The sequence below is a fragment of the Perca flavescens genome, chromosome 23, assembly GCF_004354835.1.
Source record: "Perca flavescens isolate YP-PL-M2 chromosome 23, PFLA_1.0, whole genome shotgun sequence".
NCBI classification, from domain to species: domain Eukaryota; kingdom Metazoa; phylum Chordata; class Actinopteri; order Perciformes; family Percidae; genus Perca; species Perca flavescens.
Genome location: NC_041353.1, coordinates 5,946,271 through 5,974,198, shown reverse-complemented (window position 1 = coordinate 5,974,198; position 27,928 = coordinate 5,946,271). Strand labels below are relative to the sequence as shown.

At 42.3% G+C, this 27,928-nt stretch overlaps 1 protein-coding gene across 5 annotated transcripts; it reads left to right on the top strand.

The window, feature by feature from the left end:
• The first annotated feature begins 9,497 nt into the window (after window positions 1-9,497).
• On the top strand, window positions 9,498-24,862 carry gata3 (GATA binding protein 3). 5 transcript variants are annotated; one of them, XM_028570622.1, is made up of 7 exons: window positions 14,658-14,949; window positions 15,109-15,476; window positions 16,498-16,971; window positions 19,290-19,346; window positions 19,503-19,549; window positions 21,830-21,955; window positions 24,463-24,862. In XM_028570622.1, exons 2-7 carry the CDS (start codon window positions 15,248-15,250, stop codon window positions 24,739-24,741), a joined length of 1,212 nt encoding a protein of 403 aa, XP_028426423.1. In that variant the 5' UTR covers window positions 14,658-14,949; window positions 15,109-15,247; the 3' UTR covers window positions 24,742-24,862. The 5 variants fall into 5 exon arrangements, with proteins under 5 accessions (XP_028426420.1, XP_028426423.1, XP_028426421.1 ...); XM_028570620.1 differs by having other exon boundaries at window positions 16,498-17,028; XM_028570619.1 differs by lacking the exons at window positions 14,658-14,949; window positions 19,503-19,549 and adding an exon at window positions 9,498-9,713 and having other exon boundaries at window positions 16,498-17,028; window positions 19,290-19,435.
• The last annotated feature ends 3,066 nt before the right edge of the window (window positions 24,863-27,928 follow it).

The window sequence follows — 27,928 nt, the reverse complement described above, 5'->3', positions numbered from 1 at the left end:
AAAGCCAACATTTTCCTATTTAAATGTTGTGATTTGTATAGTCACAGCGTGTACAAATAACAAGGTCACAGTTGACACAGCCATCTTCTAACCCTATACATACTGGGAACTATATTCTCAGAAGGCGAAGCACTTATTCTTGGGTGTAGTGATTTGCTCGCAGCACCTGAAAAGCACTTTGTTACTCTCTGCTCCTCACCACAGGGCTTCAGGTGCTGCAAGCAAATCACTCCGCCCAAGAAGCAGCAGTAGCAGTGCTTCGCCTTCTGAGAATATAGCCCCCCTAAAGGTGCTCTACACATCACATCACTTAGAGCACCTTTAACTTCTAATAATTAAGTACATTTAATATCAGAAAATTACTTTTGATACTTAAAGACGCAGTAGGTAAGACTTATAAAACTAACTTTTCAGTCATATTTGCTGAAACTGACCCTATGTTCCAGTAGAACTACATGAAGCAGGTCATTTAAAAAACCACCTACAGGCTGTAGTGTGATTTGCTAAAATCCACCGCTCCCTGTTCAGATGCACCAATCAGGGCCAGGGGAAGCGTCTAACTGCGTGTCAATCACTGCTCATGCACACACATTCATTCTCCCTTGTGGGGGGAGGGGCTTAGGAGACCGTTTTGGACTTTAGCGGAAAGGGGGGAGGGACTGAGAAGTTGTCCATGTTCAAATTTTTTGGCTAAGTCCTGGATCTTCACAATCCTACCTAAAGCACCTTTAAGCACAGTACATTTCTGATACTTTAAGACTTTTACTCAAGTAATATTCTAAAAGGAGACTTAAACTTCTACCATAGTCATCTTCTGGTAAGATACTTGTACTTTTACTCAAGTATTGCTTTCAAGTAATGTCATGTTGGTCCAAACTTTTGGAAGTCCTCCTGCTCCCTAGAGAATAATAAATACATGAATTACATTACTGTAGTTTTAAGTAAAGAAATTAGCAACTCAGTTATCTCAGAGTAACTCATCTCTACTTTAGCTTTCACAGGGAAGCTGAACTAAACCAATACATCACCATTCATTTTATAGTATATTTTGATAAACATAATCTAAAATAAGTTTATAGATATTAGTGAAAAGATGTTGAGAGAAGTGGAATTCAAGTGGATTCCAGCTCACTGAATCAGAAGAGGTAACTGTTATTCAGAAAGTTTTGTAGCACAACTTCATTCTACCCTGTTAATCATCTCACGGCCCCCCCCGAGGCTTATCCTGTGGTCCTTTGGAGGGGGCCCAACCCTTAGGTTGGAAACAAGTACTTCAAACTGTCATAAACTGCCAAATATAATAATACATCAGTCACAGGGGGCATTTCTTTCTGCAGAAGAATACTCCTGGAATTGTAAGTACTATTTTTAGTATGTTCTCTCAGTAGGCTAAATGTCAATATATGTTACATTTCCCAGTTTGGGATCAATAAAGTCCATCCATCCATCCATCCATCTATCCATCCCTCCATCGCAAAAATGATTTTGTTTGTTTCCAAACACAACATAATGTGTCTCAGATGTGGTATTTTTAGGGGTTTTGACAACCATAAGGAACAATACACATGCTCAGGTTTTCGGTACTGTTGTACAACTACTGTGAAGACAAGGAGAATCTGTAACTTGTTTGAATAACTGTCTAACTTTGTACTATGTTCAACTATTCTCTATGTGTACTTTAGACAGTGGACTCTTTAACTATTTACACTTACACAATGTATTTAATTACAAGAATAAGACAAATAAATGTACCATAAAGTAAAAAAAAAAAAAAAGGTATTAGGAGTTTTACTTGTAATCAAGTTTGGGTTTTTTTACATTGCGATACTGGTAATGACTACATATTACTTTAGAGTAAAGTAACTAGTAATCGGCTTCCTTCAGAGTAACGAGCCCCTCCTCTGTGTTTGTGAATGACTTTGTGACGACCTCTGTTGCAAATGTCTCCCCCCCCCCCCCCCCCCGCCTCCTTATTGGCAGAAAATGGAAATGGCTTAGCACTACCGTCGTTGCCCCGGCAACCATCTGAGTCCCCCATCTCGCGGTGGAGAAATGAGTTCTGAACAGGCTCGAGAGAGGCAGGGATTAAACATGATCCCGCGGACGGACTGTCAATCAAAACCACAACTCTCCAACCTCCTTCCGTTTACAGAAGAAAAAACACACACACACACACACACATCGAAACCTCAAGAAGGTGTGTTTTATTTAGAATCATCCGTCTGAACATAACAGAAAATGCCACTGATAATGAATCCGGGCCTGCATGGTGCTGTTTTGTAAGCTATTAAAGCAGAGAACTCTTTTGGTTTTAAAAACAAATCTGTTATCCTGCAGCGGATTTAGTGGTGGTCGCTATATTCCAATGCCAAGAGGCGATGGATTAATTTAATTAGCCTGGTGAAGATTAATGACAATGCATAGGCCTTCTGTAGATAAGCCTATACACTGTTAGAAAGGAGGTGGTATTTTCAACAGAGCTGTGCGTCTAATTTGGGAAAGTTGGGAGTGAGTGCAGCTTTTATAACCATTTATCTTCACAGATGAATCTGAATGATGAGGTCCAGTATGTGTATCATAGCATCACACTGAATTCAGCTTTTGTTAAGGATGAAATAGATTTTTCTTTTCTTTCTGAAACACAGGCTAATATTCATGTTGATTTCCATTATTGGACCACGACATCACTGAGGATCAGAGAAGATGTATGCTATTATTAAAGAAAATGTGTCTTATAGCACACAGATATACTGATTTGTAGGGCTGCGACTACCGATTATTTTGTCAATTCATCGATTAGTCGTTTGGTCTATAAAATGTCAAAACGGTGAAACATGTAGATCAGTGTTTCCCAAAAGCCCAAGATGACATCCTCAAAAGTCTTGTTTTGTCCCCAACTCAAAGATATTCAGTTTACTGTCACAGAGGTGTGAAAAAACTAGAAAATATTTTTTAAGAAGCTGGAATCAGAGAATTCTTTCTTTTTTTTCATAAAAATGACTCATAGCGATTAATCGATTATCAAAATAGTTGCCGATTAATTTAATAGTTGACAACTAATCGATTAATCGGTGAATGTTTGCAGCTCTACCGATATGCTGTGCTGAAAAAGTATGACAAAATGTGTTTAACACGGGCCTTTAAGCACCATATGATTAGCTTCAGTGCTGCAGGTGTCTTTACATCTTCAGCTGAACCCTCTTATCAAACATATGGCATTATAATGAAACAAAAGCTGTGTACAAAATGTATTTGCTCTTTATTTTACAATATCAAGAGTCCATATCATCATGTATAGGCCAATGGTTCCGACCCTTTTTGCCTTTGTCTGCCTGTCACTGGCTATTTATGTTCTGTTCTACCAAAGAGAGATTTTGTCCTCCTCAGATTGTTTTGTTTGGATATTTTTTTAACATTTTTAACATTTCAGATAATCCAGTAATTCACAAGCAAAAAGCATTTATCTTGTGACCCATTTTGGGGTCCAGACCCCCAGGTTGGCTACCACTGGTGTAGGCTCCTTAATTCCGTGATAGTTCATATTGTTATTTCCTAAATTTTGCAGTGTTGTGCTTGTTATTACAACTGTCTCTATGCTCTTGACTCATTTTTATTAATGTTTATTTGTAATATTTCGGCTACTCTCTCCACACTTTAATAAAAACCTGAATCAAAATACATTTCTTTTGTTATTGATATGTATATTAAACCCCAAAAGACTGAACATGTTTGAGGTTATGGTCACTGTAGAGTCTCAACAGCATTCCCTACATTTGCAGGATTTATTCATTCGTACAGTGGTGTTAAGTCACCAGTAATGTAACAAGAACCATCAATTTAAAGACAACTCATTATTATCCTCCACTCAATTAATTTGTATGTAATAATTTGCACTTTATTGCTTCCCATAGTGTTTACTTTGATGCTTTATTATATTATGTATGTCTCTACGGGCTGTAAGTTCAGTAAATAGTTCTGCAAACTCTCCACATGTATCAGTTTTGCTAAAATCGACAACATGATCGATTATTAGATTTGGATCAAGAAACTACCCTCTTCACAGAGGAAATCTATTATTTCAAATAAATAAAGCACAAATAAAGATTACTATTTGCCTGATGTCTGTTTTCAGTTTTAATGACAACAGCTGACTTCACAAGTTGAAAATAAAGAAAGAATTCCCGGGAAAATCCCTGCTTTCCTGCAGAAGTAATCACATTACAGTAACGCATTACTGGTGCCAAGCTGGCAGAGAGAGCGGGAGAGGGCGGGGAGGGTGAGACCCCATGCAATTTGATATTTGCTTCTTTGACAGCCATTTAAAGGGGATCTGGAGAACCCGATAGCCGGGGACTTACACCCCTCCAAAGGCTTTCGGGACACTTTAGCCTGGCTCGACTCGGCCCCACAGCGCCAGTGAGTCGCCAGGCAGGGTGTAAACGTTAAACGTTAGCTATTTGTTCCGTGGATTGCAAGGAAAACCAAGCCAGTCTTTCATTCATTCTTTTTTTTTTTTTTTTTTTTTGGAAACCCTCCTCCCACTCTGGTTCCCCCATCTCTCCTCTGCTTTGTTTCTTTTCTCCACAACCCCACAAATAGTCATTGACTAAAGCGGCTTAGGGAGTCTCCTAATAACGCTTTAACGAATTAAAACCAAGAGAGAAGTTTATAGAGTGAAAAGAGGAAGGCAAAGGAAATATTTAGTAATTGTTGAGACTGTACAGACAAAGACTCCTGACGCAGTGGAAAAGGAGGTTATCTGCCATCGTGGCGGTTCCTTATCAGTGGATAAATATTTGTATATCATGGCCAACTGGGGACTCTGCAAAACCCTCTGACGTGTTGTTGTGATTGTTGCAACACAGGTGATCTACATTGAGATAGCTACTGTATACGTCCTCTGTAGTGGAGCTGCACAGCCGCTGCAATGTGGGGGGTCAAGGGGCTCCTGCAAAGCCATTTTTCAATTATGAGGTTAAAAGAGTGTGTGTGTTTTAATAAACGACTGCTCATTAAAGTGGGAGTACATTCCCCTGCAGATAACTGGCAGGTTGCATTATGCTGGTGTCTCCTGGGAGGACTCCTGACTGGCTGTTTGTCCCCCAACTCCCCAGCCTTGCATCTCATTAAACTCATCTCCACATCTCTATCTACAGTATCAGGGCTGCAGCATCAGCCTCCCATCATATGGCCTGTGTCTGCACAGACAAAAGATTTTCTTTCAGGGAGAATTCATTCAGGCTATTTTAGAGACCCCCTTTTAAGCTACGACCTATGTGTTGTTTTTCTTTCTATATGAAATCCTCACTGGACTCCCAGTGGCCACCCAGTCCAGGATTATTCTGCTCAGCCAGGAAAAAGGAGGAGGAGGAGGAGGAGGAGAGGAAAGGGAGGGAGGGAGGGCTTGCCTGGATACCCAGCCGCCTGCAAGTGTCCATCCTCGGTTTATTTGACATGGCAGTGTCCCTGGGTATAAAACTGATAAACATCTGGTGGCGCTGCCAGGACATTGGAAAATGAGGGATTGGGGAGAGGCAGTGAAAGGGGCAGCAAGAACACAAAATCATAATGAGAAGAGAGGGGGGGAGAGAGAGAGAGAGAGAGAGAGAGAGAGAGAGAGAGAGAGAGAGACAGGGAGATGCTGATCAGCTAATTACAGCTGCAAATAAAATGCAAATTTATCCTGGCACGGTGAGCATGCCCAAGTTTAAACATAGCGCCATCCAAAAATTCAGAGCTGCACGGGCACTGTGCCAATGACGACTTCCAAACAAAGAATGATTATCCAATAAAAATAATAACCAATATATAAATTATTATGATTATTATTATTATTATTATTATATTAGCTACTGCACATTGCATCCTGGTGGTTGTCAGCATATGCCAGGTTACACCCCCCCACCCCCTCCCACCCCTTTTAATAAAAAAGAAAAGAAAGATGGCACACTTCCCAACAACAGTGACACCACCATGCACATGATGCTACACATCCACAATCCAACAATTACAGTTCTCCCCCCACCACCTTATGTAGTGATTAATGATACATCCCCACCCAAAGATTAATCATGCAAAATTAAAGGGAAAAAAAAAAAGATCTTGGAGGTACTCATGAGAACTGCAGCAGTGGCTAGATCAGGAGGGCTCGAGATGGAGGGAGGAGGGCTGTTGGAAACGGATTGGCTTCATCGAATCTTTTTAGATGCAAATATTTTGTTATCTCCACTTTGCTGCACTGTTTTCAGTGTTTATGATTAATTATCTCTTCTTGGTGAAAAATAAATCATGCGAAATTAGGATCTAGCTGACTCCACCAGCGTAAGCAGAGATGGCAGGTCGATGCTGTTAATTTCAGGTTGAAATTGACACACTAATTATAGTGCAGAGTGCTGCTGGAACACTAGCAGGCAAGATTATACCTCTGTGCTTCAATTTATTTTTTTATTTTTTATTTTTTATCAGATCCCCCCCTTATATTTTACCAATTAAAAATCGTAAAGGCATTTCATTGCCCCGGGGGAAAAAAAGAAGAAGAAGAAGCAGCCTCTCTCCTAACATGGCCATCACTTTCCCCCATCAGATTCATTGTGATGTATTAGATGCAATAAATTATCCCATGTAACAAAACATGGCGAACTGAAAGGCTGATAATCTGCAGAGGGGAGATAAGGATTCATTATTCCAAATCATTATGAATCCAGCGTTGGCTGTGACTTCTTTCTTAATCAGCTTCTGTGATCCTGGATACGTGAAGGGAGCAGATAAGAGCGGAGTCGTTTATAATTCTCCCCACCTCGGCCTAATATTTTAAAAATAAAATCGCAGGGAGAAGCCGCCGTAAAAAAAAAAAAAAAAAACACACACACACACATATATTGGCTTAACGTTTGGAGGGTGCACAGGACGAGAATAATAAAACACATTGAGAAAATAAATAAGTAAATAGATAATACGTGGCCCATACATTTTTGGAGGTGTTTTGTCTCAAATTAAGGTCATCTTAGTCGACACTTAACAGCGAAGAATCATGTAGGCAGGGGAGAAAAAGGGAGATATATATATCTATACGGCAGCATTTATTTCACATTTGGAGTGGGAAGTGTCTAATAAAATTTAGGCTACACCGGGAGGCTATAAAAGCGGGTGACCGTATACGATTTACTCCGTTTAAATGCACTAACGGGGCAGAAAAGCCACGGTGCAGGGGGGTGGGTTACAGATAAAGCGGTGCTCCACTGGATGTTGTGCGGCTGCTCGATTTGAAACTGCGAAATGAACTCTAAAAAAGGTATCTAAAAAAAGCTGCTGTATTTAATCAGAATATAAAGGTGACATTATGGCTCCTCGTTCTATCTGCTGGAGAGATTATACATATCTGGGATAGCATTGGCGGGAATAAAGGCCAGTGTGCGCAGGCTCCGCTTGTTATTTCGGCCCAGTGTACCGGAGGGTTTGTGCTTAGCTGTTGTCAGCCTCTGCTGTCACGCGGGAGCTTGCGTCAAATTCTACATTAATCACGCGATTTCACGGCGCGCGCCGGGAAGAAGAGGAGCGTGACTTTGGACTTTGGCATCACGCTCGCGCTCCCGATATAGCCCGGTTCGGGGAAGTGCATGCAAAACGGAGACTATTCCCCCCCACCCCCCACCCTCCTAATGTGATGTAGTGTGGCCTAGTAACGTAAGGTAAAGCCTAAACCACTTACGGTCTCCATTTACAATTAATTAAGGATTGACTCCACAAAATCTGCACCCCTCCTCTTACAAAAAAAAAAAAAAAAAAAAAAATGCACGTCATTTCATATCCGCTCCTTTTCAAAATGAAAATCTATTTTTCCCTTTATGTAATTGTATCCCGACTGAACAAGAACCAAATTGATTCTCGTTATTTTCCTCATAATTAATCTTTTTATTACACCTATAATATGCTGTAATTATCTGCGGAATAAATATGGTTTAGCCGTTGTTTTTCATTAGCTTATTATATCAAAGCAATCAGTAGGCACATTTATCACAGACGCATATTACCTTCACCTTTACATTGAAAAGGAAGAGCTAATCATTCCCAAAATAAGCACTTTATTTACGTCAAAAGCAGATTAATAAAGCATTACTATCTGGATGTGTTATTTTGTAATTCTATTTAGATATTGAAATACTAATTCCATAAATGAAAAAGCTTCGCTTATACCCGGCATGGAAATACTGAATTATTCATTGGTTTAAAAAGACACATTTGGCTGTAGACGCATGTATTCGTAAGTTTACACAACGACGTTTGCGCCAATTATCTTTAATTTATTACCTTAATTGAATTTCTAGCCCAAAGATAGATTTGGGTGTGATCAGTTTACATTCTCCTTCGAAGAGTCAAGGCGCAACATGAGAGATACAAAGCCTGCAGCATCCTCTCCTCTCCTCTCCTCTCCTCTCCTCTCCTCTCCTCTCCTCTCCTCTCCTCTCCTCTCCTCTCTCTTTTCCTCAGTGCAATTCACAGAGAGAAGGATCGGATTTGCTTGGTGCTCCTTTCAATGAACCATGGTGTCAATAAGCAGGCTAGCAGGCCTCTATGTGCTCCGGGTTAGTGGCGGATGCATGTGGAAGCTTTTTGCCGTTTTCAGAATAACTGCTGAAAAGAAGAAAAAAAAACACCAGGCCACAATGCAGCTCCGATCGCATTACCATACTGATATGGAAAGATTTCAGATTTGTTTGCTTACACATTGTTCAAATGTAGCTCTAATTGCTGTGGAGTTTGGCGCGGATCTTCGCTGTTGATTAGACACCAGCTATGGCTTCATCTGTCCTTTGTGGCAGAGGGAGAGAAAAGGCTCCTCTTCCAGCACAAAAGGAGGTGCAACATTTTGTGTGTCACGGAGAGAGTGGGATATCTGCAGAGCGCCATCCTTATAAGTTAGCTTTATAGATAATCATTGCTCAGGCGCACAATATATCCTACCGCATTCATCATATACAAAAAGGTCCACGTTTGAACCATTACAAGATTTTTCTTATGGGTAACCACGTAAATAAGTATGTTATGGCCCACATTTACTGCTCATTAACACCTGATTATAGGGATGTATTTATTTTTGGCTCATGGCAGTGGGCGTCACCTAAAATGGCCAGGTGTTGCACTTGCTTTACCTTTATTTAAAAAAATATGTATATAATATTTTAAATAAAAATAACTAATTGTATTTGGGATAAAAAACTAGGCGGTTTTAATGTTTAAAAAAACGTAATAAATGTTATATTGTGCTATTGTAACTCTATAATTTATTCCTATTGGTTATAGTGCTTTTAATTGGGTTTCTATTCCTCTAACCAGTGATGCGTTCAGACCCGGAAGAGACGGCGTGCACAGCAACCTACAGTAAGTACGGTAAAGAGGTCGCCTTTGGTTGGCCCACATGCGCGTGCAGCCTGCCCGGTAGCCTATGTGCGCTCGTGTCTCTCCTCGCGGTGTGTTATATGATGATGTGACTCCAGGATAGAGGGCGCGCGCACCACCACCACCACCACCACCACCACACTGTGAGAGTGTGTTTTTTTTCTCCTTCGCCGTCCACGGCTCTCACTCTCGCACTCTCTTTCTTTCTGTCTCTCTCTCTCTCGCTCTCTAAATGCCATCGGCGCTTCCATCTCTATGTCACTCTTTCTTCACATCTGGAGAAAAAATAGCCTCCGCTCGTCCAGCGTCCACTACAGGTCAGTAAATATTTAGATTTGCTCCGAAGCCGGTGCATCCTAAATGCTCTGTCCAATCGGCTGCCTGCCTTCTTCCCTCACTGGCTATGGTAGCCTAAATGAGAGCTCACTAATGCCTCTCGTCTATATGAATGACGGGAAACTTTTGTGAACGGGCTTGCATGTTAGCTTACATGAAAAATAAACGAAGTAAAAACGAAGGGGAGAAGAAGAAAAAAACAGTGACTGTGTGGGACTTCATTCAAGCCAGAGAGGAAGCTTCTCTCCTCATCGGCTGTGTGAACTTGCTTTAAAAAAAAAAAAATGTAAAAAATGTTTTAAAAAAAAAACGGGGCTGTATAGCGTTGAAAAAATACTGGCTACAATATATCCACTACGTCCGCCATTGTTTGCCTTTAACGTCGTTGCTAGCTGGTGTAATTGTTGTTACTTCTTTCGCCGCAAGCAGAATTAGCTTCGGTAATAATTAGCGATGGACGCCGTTTCCGCTTCACTCTTTCACTTGAGATTAATAGCCTATGTAAAAAAAAAAAAAAACAGCTGCATTCCTTCAAATATGTCGCTACCTGACAAAAAACCGCCCCCACAGCCCCCCCCCCCCAAAATAGCGCAGATGAGGGTTTTTAACGACACATTAGGCCTACCTACCTACAGCTCAGGTCGGCGGTATAGGCAGAATCCCATACAAGCCGTGAAATTGATCTGATTACCTTGCCGGCGGGTCATAAAAAAGAGGAGTTGGGTTTGCTGAGGCTGCATCTCCACCCTCCCTCCCTCCGTTATTAGTTTCCTCCATCTCGTCTTGGGTCGATATGTCTTGATAGAGAGAGCCGCTGTAACGATGAATAGGATGCCAAATTAAGGGCATCACACGCACACTGTGAGCTCGGTTATTTGCGTGCGAAGAGCTGAGCGCGAGAGAGACCTCACACACCCTTGTATTGATCCCAAACGGCTAATAACTACGTTTTTATGCACTTATTCCTGTTTAGAAAAAAATACCCATACTTACAATATGGTTCAATGACATTTTGCAATATTATTATTATTAAATAAATTTTAAAAAAACACCACCGGCCTTGAGCGTGACAAAGAGGGACAGCAGGTCTACTGCGATTCATCTGAATTTCGCGTCTGATTTTGTTTCATTACGGGAGATGTCACACAAACTTTAAGATTCTGGCTTCATTCTGAGCTCGAATTTAAATCCAGGCATTATTTTTGTGTCAATAACTCAGTGTCATGTTTAAATCAGAATTTATAAATTAGCCCGAAATATGTATGGCTTTGTGTCTGTCTGTCTGTCTATGGGATCTATACAGGCGGTTATAAGAGGTGAAAAGGCCCTGTACGCTAAATGAAAGATTACATCAGTGCGTCTGGCGAGAAGCGATATAGACACTGATAAGATCACGAGCCAGTCAATTGGCAGACCGTTTTGTTTTTCTTCTTTTTTTTTTCGTTGGGAAGAATGACACAAAATACAAAGTACTACTTTTTTTTTTACACTCGAAGAAAAAGCTAAGTTATCCGACAGCTTATGTTCTCATTTTTAATCATTCTAGGAAATCAAGTTTCACGCGCTCGACAAGCAGAATTTGACGCCCTCGTTTTGTTCTAAGAAGCCGAGTTGGTTCTCATGCTGACGGAATATAGATCTTTTTCTTGAAAAGACTAGAAAGGTGACAAATGACTGGTACAACATGTAGGCTATACCTGTGGTGCTATAGCTACCGGTTTCAAAATGTACAAAGGAGCATTTAACCAGTAATATAGCCAATATATCACTATTACTGCAGCATGACTCGCCTGTAGCATTTTTAATCAGTTACTGGGCATCTGCATTGTACAGGCAACACATTACACTCTTTTAATCATTTATTATTCATGTATATAACGTGCAGTGTGTGTGTGTTTTCTTCCTTTCAGTTGTATTTTGCCATTTTATTTCTGTTATTTTTTTTTAAATCAGGATGAAAGGTTAGTGTAGCCTGTTAGTCGCGGCTATTTTTGGACAGATTACATGGAGATGAATCAAAGTGTAAGCAAAATATGACACCAACGATTTTGATGATATAGGCCTTTATGAAATAGTAAACACACACACACACACACACACACACACACACACACACTTTAATATTGTAAAATCTATCTGCTCTTCTCTTGTTTCTAAATAGCCTTTCTATGTGCTGCTATTTCAAATAAATTAACAAAACGTTTAAATGTAGGCTATTATTGTTATTATTATTAATATAGTAGCCTAGTAGTGGGTTAGTGGTTAGTAGTATTATTACTATTATAACTTAATGTAGTACTGTATTGATGTGTGATTTTATCTCCCTGACCTCTGATTAATCAGCTGACGGAAGGAAATTATTATTTATGAGGAAAAACAATGACTGTAATTGCTGATGAGGTCACACAGGAAGCTGGGGAACAAAGTAAACACACACACACACACACACACACACACACATATACACGTTATCTAACACATTTCATTTCCCACACTGGCAATAGAATAATCCGTTGGTGTCTTTAATTCCGAGACGCAATGTAAAAAGAGAAACTGTGCCATGTCTTGATTATAATCACGACTGGCTGACATAATATCACATATCTCTGCTTTCAAAACCTGGTCTGGCCTGTCGCCTACTTTTATGAATCGACCTTTACGCACAACAGCTCTGCTATTTGTAGGCCATTAACTTCAAAAATAGACACACACACACACACACACACACACACACACACACACACACACACACAGAAAAGGGGAACGGAAGCCACTGCTATTTTTCCCTTTGTGGCGACAGTTCGGGATTATAAATGACAACTTTTTAAGAGAGCCAGTCTTATTCGGTGCTGAATAAGCTCCGGCGTTATTGACACCGATGCTTGGGAATCAAGTCATGGGATGGCTTCCATGTCCCATTCTCTAAGCTTCGATACATCCAGTCAAGAAACAAAAAAACATAATCGGGATTTAAGGCTACATTTACCGTCATGTGTTGCCTCTGAGCACCTATAACGGGTACTTTGTGGATAATGGCTCCGCGATACTTTTCAAGAGGATAATTACACGAGTCCGCTGACAGCTTGACAATGGCAGCTACAGCAGTTTGCATCCAAGTTCAGTCTCAGGTTTGCCTGAGTGAGAAACGCTCTCTCTCTCTCTCTCTCTCTCTCTCTCTCTCTCTCTCTCTCTCTCTCTCTCTCTCTCTCTCTCTCTCTCCAGGTATAGGGCTGTCCTGGAGAGGAAAAATACGACGCTTTGCCAAGTCTCTCTCTGTCTGTGCTCCCACGCGCCCGGCTGAGAACAGCATCTATATCAAAGAGGGGGAATAAACTGGGAATAAGGCGAATAAACACTCATGGAGTCATCGCCTAAACCTGTGGCCTTGTTCAAAACAAATCGTAATCATAATTATTAAAATACAAAATTAAGGCTATCTGACTGATCATCATACTATTGATTACTGACAGTCCGTTGCATGCATTTTGGCGCAGCCAATGTTAAACCGACCCTACCTGATATGACTGTCACAGGATAACGCTGATACCTACTGCAAGGGCGTGCGCGCTCCCGCGTCTGCCTACCCACTGCGTGCTGAGAGAGGGTTCATTTCCTGACTGTTTACACCGCGGTGACGTCACATCCAGTGGCGTCGCCGAGGCTGCCACCCCCCCTCTCTCTCTCTCTCTCTCTCTCTCTCTCTCACACACACACACACACACACACACACACACACACACACACACACACACACACACACACACACACACACACACACACACACACACACACACACACACACACACACACACACACACACACCTACCTCTACTATTACACACTGCCAATCTAATATGGAGAAACCAAACTGGGCTTTAGACATAAAATACTTCCCCCTTTCTGCCGTGCAATGGAGTGAATAACGCGCGGCTTCATGCCGGTGGGACACTGAACATGCAGGGTGAAATCCTCTCTGATTTAGAGGGGAAATGTTGCACTTTATCTTATAGTTGCTAATCTGTTAAACTTGGAAAAAGATGAAAAGCGCGGCGCTATCGTGTTACATTTAATGCACTGCTTTGAATAAATGACATCAGCCATCGTTGCTTGTCTGTTTGAGGGTTATTGCACAGATAGTGGTAGACATTAGGAGTTTTTTTTCCCCTTCATTTTATTTTTATTTTATATAATAAGTCAGACAGTCTCCCAATCTCCTTGTCCGCGCCTGCTTCACGGTGAGAAGTTAGGCTCAATTCGGATCTGCCATTAGAATAATGTGCCTGTCACCGCGAGAGGACGCACTGTCACAATTTTAAGAGCGTGCATGTCCCACAACCTGCCATTGGCCCAGAGCAACAGGCTCTGCTGCAGCTTTCCTGCACACACACACACTGCTGCATACTGTTTGAAGAAGTGCACACTTTAGTCGAACACATGTATTAAGAGAAAAATCATTCTGTATTCTGTATACTTTTTTTTTTATGTATGGCTCAGATGCTTTTTTATGTATATGTGTTTGTTTCCATGCCTAACTTGGGTGTAAACTTTTATAAGGGCCGATTTAACAGAAATATCTGTATTTAAATAATATCTTTTTTGGTAAGGTCATTGAACAAAAAATAAAATCTTGCTGCACTTCTGCATCTCTCCTGGCCCACGTTATATTCAATTAGGGCAGGCCCCTCCCCTTAACTGATGACACTGACAGACCCTCCTTAAGTTGCGTCGCGCCACAGCTGTCTGCAAGCATTGAGCTGCCTGGCGCCATCCTGAAAGAATGCCTTCACTGTAAAAAAAAAAAAAAAAAAAAAAAAAAAAAAAAGAGAGAAAAAAAGAAGAAAAAAGGGAGCAGTAGAGAGAGAGAGCGAGCAAGAGAGAGGCAGAGCAAGGGTGAGCGAGCAACAGCCACAGAGACGAGAGGGAAAGGGAAAAAGAGAGAGAGAGAGAGAGACAGAGAGAGAGAGAGAGAGAGAGAGGGGAGCGGAGTTAATGGAGAGGGCTACAACTGCGCACAAACAGAGATTTGATCAGTGAGTTAAACTTACTGGTGCTGGTCAGTGTGCAGTGAAGCCATCCGCTGCGAACAAGCCCTGCGCCCGTACGAGCCTCCACTACTTGTTGAGCTGGGCTGAAACACTCACATTTGTTTCTGAGAGGACTGGATTCCATTTTGGACGTATTTATATGACAACACCTTTGTTGCATTTGTAATGTGGGGTATGTTTCGTGTTTAATTATTATTATTATTATTGTTATTATTATTATTTTGAACTCGGGTAAATTCACTTAAAGCGTGAGCCTCTTGCCTGTTTTAGTCGTGCTGCATGTGAACAATTTTGAGAAAATAAGACAATCAATTCTACTTTCTGTCTCCAGGTGATCGGAAGCAAGCGTGGAACCTGTGGATTTAACAAAAAAAACGGATTTGGGACAGATTGTTTATTATCTTGTGACTTGTACCGGTTTGCTTCGGCGTGCATGAACATTTATTAAAGAAAGAAAAAAAGGCAAAGCAATGGAAGTAAGTGCGGATCAGCCACGATGGATGAGCCACCATCCCGCGGTGTTGAACGAGCAGCATCCCGGCTCACATCACCTCGGCCACTCATACATGGACCCTTCGCAGTATCAGCTCACTGACGATGTGGATGTACTCTTTAATATCGACGCACAGGGGAACCACGTCTCTCCATACTATGGAAACTCTGTCCGAGCCGTCCAGAGGTACCCTCCTCCTCCACACAGTAAGTAAACGGCCTGTTTAGGCCTTTTATTTAATAATGTGCACATGATCCTGTTTAGATCCCTGTGCGTAATGTATCCCCCCGCAGCAAATACTCAATTACTGTCACCGTGTTTGGAATTATTTGTATTATCTGACTGTGATGCAGACCAGGTTTCGGTTTTGTCCTGAGTTGGCTTCGTCTTAAAAAACTCGAGAGCGTAAAGTGTTGTGAAACCACGCCGTAAATATGTATGGTTTACCTCCAGTTTGTCTTTGGTTTCTGTCTACCGCGTGGATCACATTCTATTACAGTCTAAACTACACAAACATGGAAATATTACATTCAGCTGACTCATATGTTCGAAGTTTTTCAAAAGCCCGTGCGTAATTTGTTATCCATATCAATCAAGTTACCGATTTAAAAAAAAAAAAAAAAAAAAAAAACATGTTGCCACAGAAGTCACAAATACACATGGACTATTTTGGCAATGCAGACAATATTTACATTTATTATAATATACTGTTCAGTAGCACGCAGTCATGTGTGGAGTTCCCTTTATTGTAGACTTTAACTTCCTCAACAGTCAATCACGACGTTGTTTCTTTTAAAGCTTTTGACTTACACGTATTCAGATGCATGAAGGCCTGTTTAATGGAAAAGGTCAAAAAGCTAAATTATGCACGTGCGTGGCCACACGAAACTCTAGTTTCTATAACCTACATAAGAGATATTCGGATGATTTCTAGACGGCAACCGAATCTCGATAGAAAGTGAATGAACAGCGTGGGCAAATTAAAGCCGGGCTTTGTGTAACATATTCAAAATAAAACGTGTACATGTCAGTGAATGTGTTTGGTAAATCAGTGCGTAAATGGGTGTTCAGCTTCATCTTCCTGTGCTTGTTTAGGCCTACAGATAGACTCTACACACCTAAATGACAAATGCATGTGTGTGCGTTTTTATTATGTGTGTGTGTGTGTGTGCTGTCGCAGACTGAGGTCAGGTTGTGATGTTTTCTTGTGTTTCTGTGCTGCCCCAGGTAGCCAGGTGTGCCGTCCCTCATTACTGCACGGCTCTCTTCCCTGGCTGGAGGGGAGCAAAGGCATCGCCCCGCACCACAGCACTTCTCCCTGGAACCTTAGCCCTTTCCCCAAGAACCCCCTGCACCACGGCTCCCCGGCCAGCCTGTCCGTCTACCCCCCGGCCTCCTCCTCCTCCCTGCCCACCGGTCACTCCAGTCCGCACCTCTTCACGTTTCCCCCGACCCCACCGAAAGATGTATCCCCAGACCCGGGCATATCCACCCCGGGCAGCAGCTCCGGGCGGCAGGAGGATAAAGAGTGCATAAAGTACCAAGTGACCCTGGCCGAGAGTATGAAACTGGAGTCAGCTCACAGCCGGAGCGTGGCATCAATCGGAGCAGGGTCATCCTCTGCCCACCACCCCATCGCCACATACCCATCCTATGTCCCTGAATACGGCCCAGGCCTCTTCCCACCAAGTAGCCTGATAGGTGGGTCATCTTCTAGTTATGGTTCCAAAACAAGACCAAAATCAAGGTCCTGTTCAGGTAGGCGTGCGCTTTATTACATTCCCTTTTGATCTAACATTATTCCCCTGATTTGCAGCCTTAATGATCAGCCATGTTTAATCTCATACTCAAAAAAAAAAAAAAAAAAAAAAAAAAGAATGCCCATGAGCAGCTCATTCATCCCTCACAAGAACAAGCTCTCCTTTCGGGGGGGCATACAGGTCAACCTATATGCTAAACAGGCGCATCAAAATGCCTCAAAGCTCTTTCTTTCATCATCTGATAATATCAATAATAATCCTCATAATAATAATAATAATAATTATAACAATAAGAATATTAATACATCCAATTTATAGTTAAGCTAAAAATAAACAAACATATGTTAAGTGTATAAATAAATGAAATACATTAGTTGAAAAAAATATTAATAAAATGTACAACAAAAAACTATATGGACATGTTTATTTCCCAGACTTCGTTGGGTATTTTTCCCCCAACAAAACAAAATGAGAATTGAATGCTTAAATTAATTCAGGTCATTTTTTTCCCCCTCCATCTTCCCCTTCACTAACACAGAGGGAGAGAGAGAGCGAGGGAGAGGGGGAAGCCAGCTCTCTGGGCTGTGTCGCCCCGTTTATATGTTTAAGATAATCCCATTACTGTCAGACCAGTGCGCGCCACAGTTGCATTGTTTACCCAGCGGTAGAGCACCGGATGCTGCTCGTTCATTCACAGGGAAAAAGCGGGTGAGCCGCCGCCGTGGCAGAGGGCACGAACCACCGAGGGAGGGGAGAGAAAGAGAGAGTGTGTGGGGAGATATTTCCAAATTGTTAGGAGATGGGGTGGGGGAGGGGGAGAAGGGGGTAATTATTTTAAAGGTTGCTGCTGCTCAGCTGAAAACCAGTTTTCTGTAATGAGATTAATATCAGCGGCTTTGATGGGAGTATAGAAAACAGTGGATTAGTCGATGCATATCATTCGGGGTTATTAAACCCCATTCACTTAATGCAAATACAGATTTTTAATTCAAGGATAATGTGAGATAATGTGCATTTTAAGATATTTCCCGATTTGATGAGTATTCCCCCCCTTTTTTTTTTTTTAATAAGCTCAACAGTGCAGTGTGTTTGTCATGTAAACTCCATGCAACTAAAACCCGAACACAGCTTGTGCAGTACACAAAAGCTGCATCGCAGAGGCCTGTTTTTACTCAAGCAGTATGCACTGGATCCGACAGTTCCTGTTTGACTTCAGCATCAGAAGAGAAAGAGAGAGAGAGAAAAAAATTCAAGAAACACACATTTATCCAGGTGCTTGCACGCCTGTCACGTCAAAACGCGGAACGACCCGGACGCATCCGTCTCTCTCTCTCTCTTCGTGAAGAAGTCGGGCTGTGTTTGTTTCTGCAGCTCGACAAAAAAAAAAAAAAAAAAAAAAAAAAAAAGGGGAAGTGCGGCTGCATGAACATGCAAAAAGGCTATTGGCGTTGCATAAAAGCCCTGTGTGAGTCTGTTTTCAAATAATGTGACTGTAACTTCAGAGGCCTTGTTTCAATTGCAGGCCCCCCTTCTACTATAATCAAATTAAACTGTTAGTGCGCGTCTCACCTGTCGGTGTCACTAGAGAAGTGCCAGTCAAACATGAACACCCCCCCCTCAATCATTTCAAAATAAAGGGACACAGCCTGTTATTAGACATCATATACATAGACAAATAACAATAATGATTCATGTTAATATTATTATTATTATGAAAGATTGGCTGATGAGAGAAAGAAAAAGCCTTTGCATTTTCTTTTTCTTTTTTTTAAATCATCACGGGCCAAAGTGCATTTTGCTCAGTGTGAAAATCCTGACTCAGGACACGTACTGTAGCTTAAAGATTTTGTGGTTTATTGAAATAATTTCTGCTTTATGGACCTTATTAGAACTGCTATATTCACCACCAACACTTACCACATGTTTTGTGCGTGTGTGTGTGTGTGTGTGTGTGAGAGAGTGTTGTAAAATATCTGCTGCAGAAAAAGTCATGCTTGTAGTTGCAATGTTGCATTACTGTTATTGCTGTTTGTTGATGTTTTGTTGCATATTGCATGTTTTATATATATATATATATATATATATATATATATATATATATATATATAAAAAAAAATATGTTCTCACAATCTAAGCTTAATTTACATGCATCAACAATTATGTTTTAAGGACCAACTGACCTGGACACTGTCTCCATGTTTTGTGTGTGGGTGTGTGCGTGCGTGTGTGTGTGCGTGTGTGTGTGTTGGGCTCTTGCAGAAGGTAGAGAGTGTGTGAACTGCGGAGCCACGTCAACTCCGCTGTGGAGGCGGGACGGTACGGGTCACTATCTGTGTAACGCCTGCGGACTCTATCACAAGATGAACGGGCAGAATCGCCCTCTCATCAAACCCAAGCGGCGGCTGGTACGTCTCCACCACATTTCTCTATTGATGACATGTCCGTCTCTCTCTCTGTTTTTCCCCTATCCAGGAAGAAGTAGGCCTATTAGCTGCAGGAAATTGACTCGACAAGTGCAGGTCTCTGTTTTCAGATACTACCATAGAAAAAAACTGCACAGTTATTTTTTTTTATTATTTTTAAATGCAATGACGATGCTATTTTTTATTTGCTAAAATTGTCATTGATTCACAGTATTCTGTTTTAAACAATAGGCCCCATGTGTATTTTGGAGATGCATTGCCTCCATTAAAAGAGAGCTTCTGTAGCTTGTGGCTGCAGGCCTGCATTCAAAAACGCACAATGAGCTCCATCATATGAACATTATTTTGACATTTTAGTACATTTGGGCTATTGGTAGGCTAGTTTATTTTTTTTTGTGTGCAATTCTTATGATTGCTTCAGGTGGAGCTATTTTTTGTTGTTGTTGCAGTTTGCAGTTATTTTAGGGAAAGCCCCTCTCATCAAAGCTGCGTCTCTTATGAGCTCCAGAGGAGTTTCCCTGCATGCCTTCTCATACAAAAGAAAAAATCTTTCGAGGCAAAGATGGCTGCCCAGTCCTGTACTGGACCTTTTTCTCTCCTCCAACTTCGCCTCTAATGTGAAAACCCGACTTCCCAGGAAAGGGCTGCCGGATATCTGAGCAGCGCAGATAAGTCGCTTTTAACAACACAGCCCGCTTCCCCAGTCAAAACATAAAGGCTGCGGAGTCCGAGCCAGGCCAGCACACAGTCACGACTCGAGATTGTTTAGTGTTATAATCTCTGCTTAAATTAAATACGCGGGGATGGTCAGGTGGGCAACGCAACATTTGACCTTTTTTTTGATTATTATTTATTTACGGAGGAAAAAATAAAATCTTATGTATAGGCCAGAAGGTGACATCAGAGGAGGATTTAAGACCAAGATGTGAGCTGCCAATCTGATAATTTATCACATCGAGCAACTAATAGCTTGTCTGCTCATATTTAACATTTTGGTGGAAGAAAAGATTCAGTTATTTAAGGATTTTGTGAATTGACAGCATTGGCGTAATGGATTAAAAAAAATAATCAAGAGGGTGAAAAAAAGTCAAAAGATGGTAATACTGCAACAAAATAGCAATATAAGTAAAGATCATATAGCCAGACATTCTACACACATCATCGTATGACTTATTCCGGGCTGTTCCTCCAATCTGATTGGTTATTCACAGCACACAGCAACAGGGGTTATTAGGCCACCCCGTGTGTATAATTGGAAATCCCTCCCTGAGATAATGTAGTCCTTTACGTTAGTGTGTCCTTTGCGGTCACGTGTCTATCGATTGTTTTTTTTTGTAAAGATTATAACATCAATGTCAAGCCATTGCAGCAAACTGGGCTGCGAGACAGACAGGCAGCTAAATCCATGGGAAGACATGACTTTCACTGTGTCAGGATGAAGAGAGGGAGAAGCCTGCAGCGAAGCTAAAAAATACCCACTTTTTCTTTTATTATTGTTATTATTATTATGCTTTTAATTGGCGTGCAATTATTGCTCATGGTTCATTTCACTGCATGGTGTGTTCATATATTTCTGTCCATAACGTCCATGTTTTCAGAATCATCTTTAAAACACACACACGTAGGCCTACAGTATATAAGACCCTTTTTTTAATCGATACCAAATCTATATGTTCAGGCCTTTTAAGGTCGCCATTTAAAACAAGCCTTCGTGGCACAAACACGCACTTTAAGGGGGAAATTTAATCAGATTTAATAGCTCTCCCATTTCAAGGCACTGCTTTTATGTCTTCTGTAAATATTTATTCTCCAGGAGGTATGTGCTCTATGGCGCTATTTTTAGCCTCGAGTGAAAGCAGCTCTGTTTTTGGTATTTCTGTCTTTATTTTAAACTATTTTCAGCTTTCAAAATAAGAATGCCTATGGGTGTACATTAAGAGTGTACATACAGACAAAATAAAGTATATTATTTTTAAAATAGCTTTGCACAATGCACATGAGTGAGAATAAAGAATGCATTTAAAGTGCAGTGAAAAGAAATGAAATGGCCTTGTCATTATTGCATGTATAGAGATGTAGCAGGCCACTATGCAAGACGCCATGTATACAGGGCTGCCAAAATCACACATCTTAAAAAATTAATTAAATCCCATATTTTGTCCTTATATCCTGGCTAAGTGCCCAAATAAAACGCCAAATTCCCATCCTCATTTCAGTCCTAAAAAAATAAATAAAATCAAGCTTTCTGCAGGAATGGCAGCTCTGATTCTTGGTGTTAAATGTGTCAGAATAAACGTTCATGTTGATCGGGTTATTACGTGGTGATGTGACGTTCTTTGGCGTGTGTGTGTGTGTGTGTGTGTTGTTGTTGTGCAGTCCGCAGCCAGACGGGCAGGGACGTCATGCGCAAACTGCCAGACGACAACGACGACGCTGTGGCGGAGAAACGCCAACGGGGACCCGGTGTGTAACGCCTGCGGCCTGTACTATAAACTGCACAATGTAAGTAATAACCCTTCCTAGGATATCATCCTTACCCATCAAAAAGGCTGCACTGAATATGTATTCCTTCAACTCCATCTTCCTCACCCTCTTTCTTCCTTTTCTTTCTCATCACGTCCTGCTGGGCACCTTTCCCCTCCTCCTCTGAATATTTGATCGGACTTGTCCCTGCAGAGAATTTCCGGGGCCAGGCGATAACAAATACTGTAGAATTAATATGATTTATTGGCAGTAAGTGCGAATCTAAAATGTATAAGACCGAAGTGAACTAAGCCCGCAGCCGCCTTGATTTTGAATATTAAAGAAGAGGGCTTAATTAACATTCGATTAATTTCAAGGCCGGATATTTTTTTTCCCTCATTTCTAGCCTTTTGGTTTCACACGCGCCAGGGACTTGGAGTCTCCCCCTCCCCCTCCCCCACCACCAATCCGCCTGATTCGTTTTGGGTTGGTTAGCGCCTCACCACATCATTTCACATCCTCAATCTGAAAAACCCCAGGGACTCGTTTATCTCTCCCTCTCTCTCCCTCTCCTGTGCACAAAGCTGTCACTTTTAATCAAACGGCCATTGTAAGTTGAAACTAATAATAATAATAATAATAATAAGCAGGCTAACTGCTCTGAGGCCACATGTAGGTAATATCCCCCCCCCCCCTCACAGACAACAGATAAAGGTTGATTATATCCCTGTGTGTTAAGGGGAAGAGTATCCTGCTCTGCTGCCCTGCTTGTCACGCAAGCGCTCCCTGTTAAATCATTTTCCCATGTTACTTTTGGCAGATAGTTAGCCAGTGCAGAAACATATCAGACCAAGGTTTAAAGGAGAGAAGAATAATATTTCCCAGTCACATATTAGCATTTGAACTGACCCCGACCTTGGCGTAATTGTGAAATGAGTTTATTTTGGTAAATCCAGACTTCTGTTTGGGTTTTCTCCCTTTGAAACAAATTCCACATTCTTCATGGAGAATTTAGCAAAGTCCTTGCATATGTGCGTGCGTGTGTGTGTGTGTGTGTGTGTGTGTGTGTGTGTGTGTGTGTGTGTGATGTCCCAAAACACCTGATGGTAGCAGGCTGTTGTCCCGTAAGCTTTGGCTTAGATAAGAAGCTTGTGAAAAGTTTCCACAAACACGTTAACACCTAAAACACAGACAGCCTCTTTTCAGTAATCAGGGGTTTAGTCGCCGCGTGTGAAAGATGACTTTCTCATCTTTCTATCTCTGAGTGAAGTGCAGTGTTTTCAGCTTTGACACCTACTGTATACCGGGGGGCTGAGGTTTCAGGTGGTTAGCTGCTGGTGCCGGGAGAGAGGATGTTTTCTGCCGTTGTCACTGGCTTGGCTTTTGTTTGATGTGCCGGGGGGTAGGTGGGGGGGTGGTGGCGGCGGCAGCGGCCGAGCGCAGGCCAGAGGCCCAAGTCTTCCTCTGTGAGACAGTAGACATCACAGCAACAAAGAGCACAGGCCTGACCAACATAAGGTGGGCGTAGCACGCCTCAGAGCTGGAAGCAAGGCAGACAAGGCAGAGAAAGTCAACCAGTATGAAGCCACATTTTAGAGAATTAAACCACATCACTGGGGGGTTGGGGCGGTGGGTTGGGGGGCGGCTAATCATTGAGGCCACTCTGCCTAAAGAGTCAGTGAAAAAATGCCAATGTCTCAGACAGCGCGCGAGAGAGAGAGAGAGAGAGTGTGAGGAAGAATTCCCAGCTCCCATTTCCCCGGGAAGAACCGCTCAGAAAGATCAGGAAGCCAGCCGGCCTCATCCACCTCCCCTCATAATCCGGCCCACAGCCGGAATTCCATCATCCCAGCTCTCATTCCCGGCTAAACCTATGCTGGAATATGGCAGCTGGGGCCATTTTGGCCAGGAGACGGCCACACGGTCGAGGAGGAGGGTGGAGAGGAGGACTTGGCCGACGCCGGCGGTCGTCGTGGCCATGTGTCCTCTGTGGTCGGCATCGGCTGCCAGACCCTTCTCCGTCTCTGTTCGGCACACACTCTTTCCATCTTTCCCCATTTCTCTCTTTCTTTCTGGCACAGCCACATCCTCAGATACAGTTCAGCTTAAATGAATCAACATTTAAATCCACCCCAACACACACACACACACACACACACACACACACACACACACACACACAGACACACACACACACAAAGAGTATATAAACAATCTTCTGTTTCAGGATGGGACAGGCAGATTTGCCCTGAAATGGGACTCATATGTCATATCATTATGTCTCCCCAAAAACCCCAAATCTGCCTCAAAGAAAACTAAAAGTTCTGTGTGCCACATTTTCTTACTTACTTTGAAACTTGGTGACACCCTTCCACTTAAGGTTTCTTTTTTTATTGTGTCGCTCAGTGGAAACGGAGCCACGAATGTCTCCAAGTTCGAAAAATCTCCACTTTTAAGATGTCCATCTTGCATGTGAACACAACGCCACGAATATATTTCGACAAAAATACTAACCTGCCACCTTCTCTGTCTCCTTTCGAGAGCAGATCAACCGACCTCTCACCATGAAGAAGGAAGGCATCCAGACCAGGAACAGGAAGATGTCCAGCAAGTCCAAGAAGAGCAAAAAGTCCCAGGACGGTATGGACGACTTCTCCAAGAGCCTGATGGACAAGAGCAGCTCCTTCAGCCCGGCCGCCCTGTCCCGCCACATGTCCTCCTTCCCTCCCTTCTCGCACTCCGGCCACATGCTGACCACCCCCACACCCATGCACCCCTCATTCGCCCCCCACCACCCTTCCAGTATGGTCACAGCCATGGGTTAGACCTCCCTGTGCTGCACAAGCCCCTTAACCCTCAGCCTCGCCACCACCATATCCCTCGGTACCTCTGCTGAACCTGCTTCCATATCCTAAAAAGACAAATAAACTGCTCCTCGGCCCGACCCCAGCCCCCGTCCCCCATCCCCCCCCTTCCCCTCCCCCCCTTGTCCCACCGCGGAGCTGCGGTGCGAGAACGACAGGGTTCAGCTACCTTTGTCCTCAGTTGTATCTTATTTTTATAAAATCCAAATGTACCTGAATGCTTTGCAGACTTGACTTGACTGTGGCGAACTGACCTCCAAAGGGGGGGGGGGGGGAAGATTTTGTTTTCCTCCAACCAGGGAGAGAGATTTTCTCCCCAAGCCGGCGCCACCACCACATAGAGGCTGTCCTCCCAGCTGATCCACATGATAAGGAGCTCCATTTGTGTACAAAAAGCCATTTTTTTTTCCACCAGTCACACGAACATCACAAAAACAGACATGAGAAAAAAAAAACGACCTCTTCCGAACCTTTCCAAACCCGCCTCTCTTCACCTTGCACCTGTGTAACAGGAACCCCACCCCCCTCCCCCCCCATCCCCCGCTCCTCTTTTCCCCTACTCCTTCTTCTTCTTCTTCTTCCTCTTCTTCTTGCTGGAGTTGAGGAGAGACAGACGTTGAATATATTTGTACAAATTGTATGAAATACAGTACATTTAATGAAGACTTTTTAATTAAGTAAGAAAAAAAAAAAGGAAACATGCCCCGGGGCAGCTATCGACGAGAAGGGTACGAGTTGCAGCAGTAGGAGAGACTTGCCGCCAGATGAGTGAGGAGAGGACCACTCTGAGTCCCAGAGGAAAGAAAAAAGGGAGGAGGAGGTGAGAAGACTTTTGAGAAAGGGCAGGCCTCGGTTTTCGCCTGCGTGAATTGTGTTGCATTAAAGAGAGTCAGCGGCTCTGGCTGCAGGCGTCTGTACTTTTGTTTTTATTTTATTTTTTGGATGTGCTATAGGTCTCGGGCGATTGGTTTGTGTTGACGTGCGCACGTACACACACACACATACAAGCACACACACATTTGATCACCTGCAAGTTCCTGCCCACAGATTATATGCATTGTGAAAAAAAGTTCCTGTATTTGTTATTTGTATGTATAAATCAGAGTACCAAAAATACGAAATAAACAAAGATGTAGAATTATTTCTTTATGTTATGCAGACTGAATGGTTGTAAAAATTTAATAATAATCACTAGTGTAAAATATGACTGCTTCTTTTGTTTCGTACATTTTTTTTCCCTCTTTGAAAATAATAAACTAGTTTAATCTCTGTTGACATGTTAGTGCTGTGGTCGAGAGCCGTCTTTTCTGTGTCTTTCTGTGCCGTGTGATCTTTGACACGTTGCACACACACACACCCCTCCCACCCACCATAACCACAACCAACATCACCCCGCCATTTTTTCTTTCTTCTTCTTTTTACCCAGCATTCACAGGAACGGCTCTTACGGTCAGTTGAGCACAAACAGGAAGAGTAGAAATAAACAGTGGCAATGGAGGAACAAATCAAATGTCAGGTCAGAGAGGCCAGGACACACAGGCACCGGGGGCTGTGACGGGGCTTTTGTCTCATCCTACTGATATATAAATACACAGCGACCAACATGCAACACTGTACACACACACACACACACACACACACACAGACACACACCCACACATCAAACCCCATCGTTGATTTAGCGAGGAGGATTCATCAGGAAACGGCATCATTTCAGGCATTTCCGTCTGACTTCAGGTCGCCTTTTTGAGCTTCTTGAACACTTTATGGCAACGAGATGCTAAAACCTGATAAAATATTCATTTGAATATCACATCTGTTCATTTTAGACTTGAAAAAATGTACAAAAAGTGTCAGATAAACACTCTTCGAGAACAATTCCTTCACTTAATGAACACTTCTCTACACAGGGAGTTCACCTCTATTGCTGTAGGCATGGAAAAAAACTAAGAGGAACTCTGCTGGATTAGACCACTGAATTAACCACACAGTGTCTGGAGCTTCCTCCGTGGCATGGCAACCCCTGTAGTTACCAGCTGTGCTCAGGATTCCCACTGCAGAATTACCAAAGCCCACAGATCAAATGGTTCTGGGTTTGAAGAAGACCACAAACAAAAACTGACCACATCGCACAATGCACTACAGTCTACAGTCTACGTCTAACATGTAGCATGGAGGGGGGGGGGGACAAAACTACCTTGGTTAGCTTTGTTTTGGTTTTTTCGACTGTCAAATATAGCAGGTAAACGAATGCACTCCAATAAATAAAAGCATAGCAAAAGCTAATGAAAATGTGAATAAACGTCACATTATTCACAAAACTCAAAAAATAAAATGGGCATTCAAAGACAAAAAGTATAAAAAGAATTAAAATCAACTGTTAAAAAAAGCATGTAGGCCCCTGGTTAGCTCACGCATATATAGAGGTTTACTCCTCGATGCAGCGGCCGCGGGTTCGACTCCGACCTGCGGCCCTTTTCTGCATGTCATTCCCATTCTCTCTCTCCCTTTTCAAGTCTAAGCTGTCCTATTCAAATAAAGGCCTAAAATGCCCCCCCCCCCAAAAAAAAAAACAAACAAACACGTAAAAAAAACAATGTGCTATGCATTAGATTGAAGCACGACACAGGATACAAACAAGTTAATATTTTCCTCGTGGCCTGCCATGAATCATTAAAGAACAAAGTCCGCTGTACCTCCGCTATCTTACAGACTTAAATAAAAGTATTTGCCGCAGTGATCCACAACAAATCAGAACTGAGCACCGTTGATTGTAGTGTGAACATGATACTTACTAAATCTTTACTTTTCAGCAGTTTTTTATCTGGGATATTCCTCTAAAGACATTTAGCATTTCATCCTAATGCTGGCACACACTCTGTGGATTCACAACATCCAGGTACATTTCCCCTGACGGGCTGCAGGAGTAAATAACAAGGTGCTTATATCAAGACATTCAATTAAGAAGGACGAAAATATCACATTGGTTTTTCTTTTTCTTTTCTGTCTTCTTTCTGCACATCATCAGTCTCGTTAAGCTGATCCTCTCTAAGGCAACACACGCAGTTTTTGTTCTGGTAGTTATTTTATGAACGGACGCCTGGACACTCCGCACAACTCAAAAAGATCCCCCCCCCTACCCTCCGCC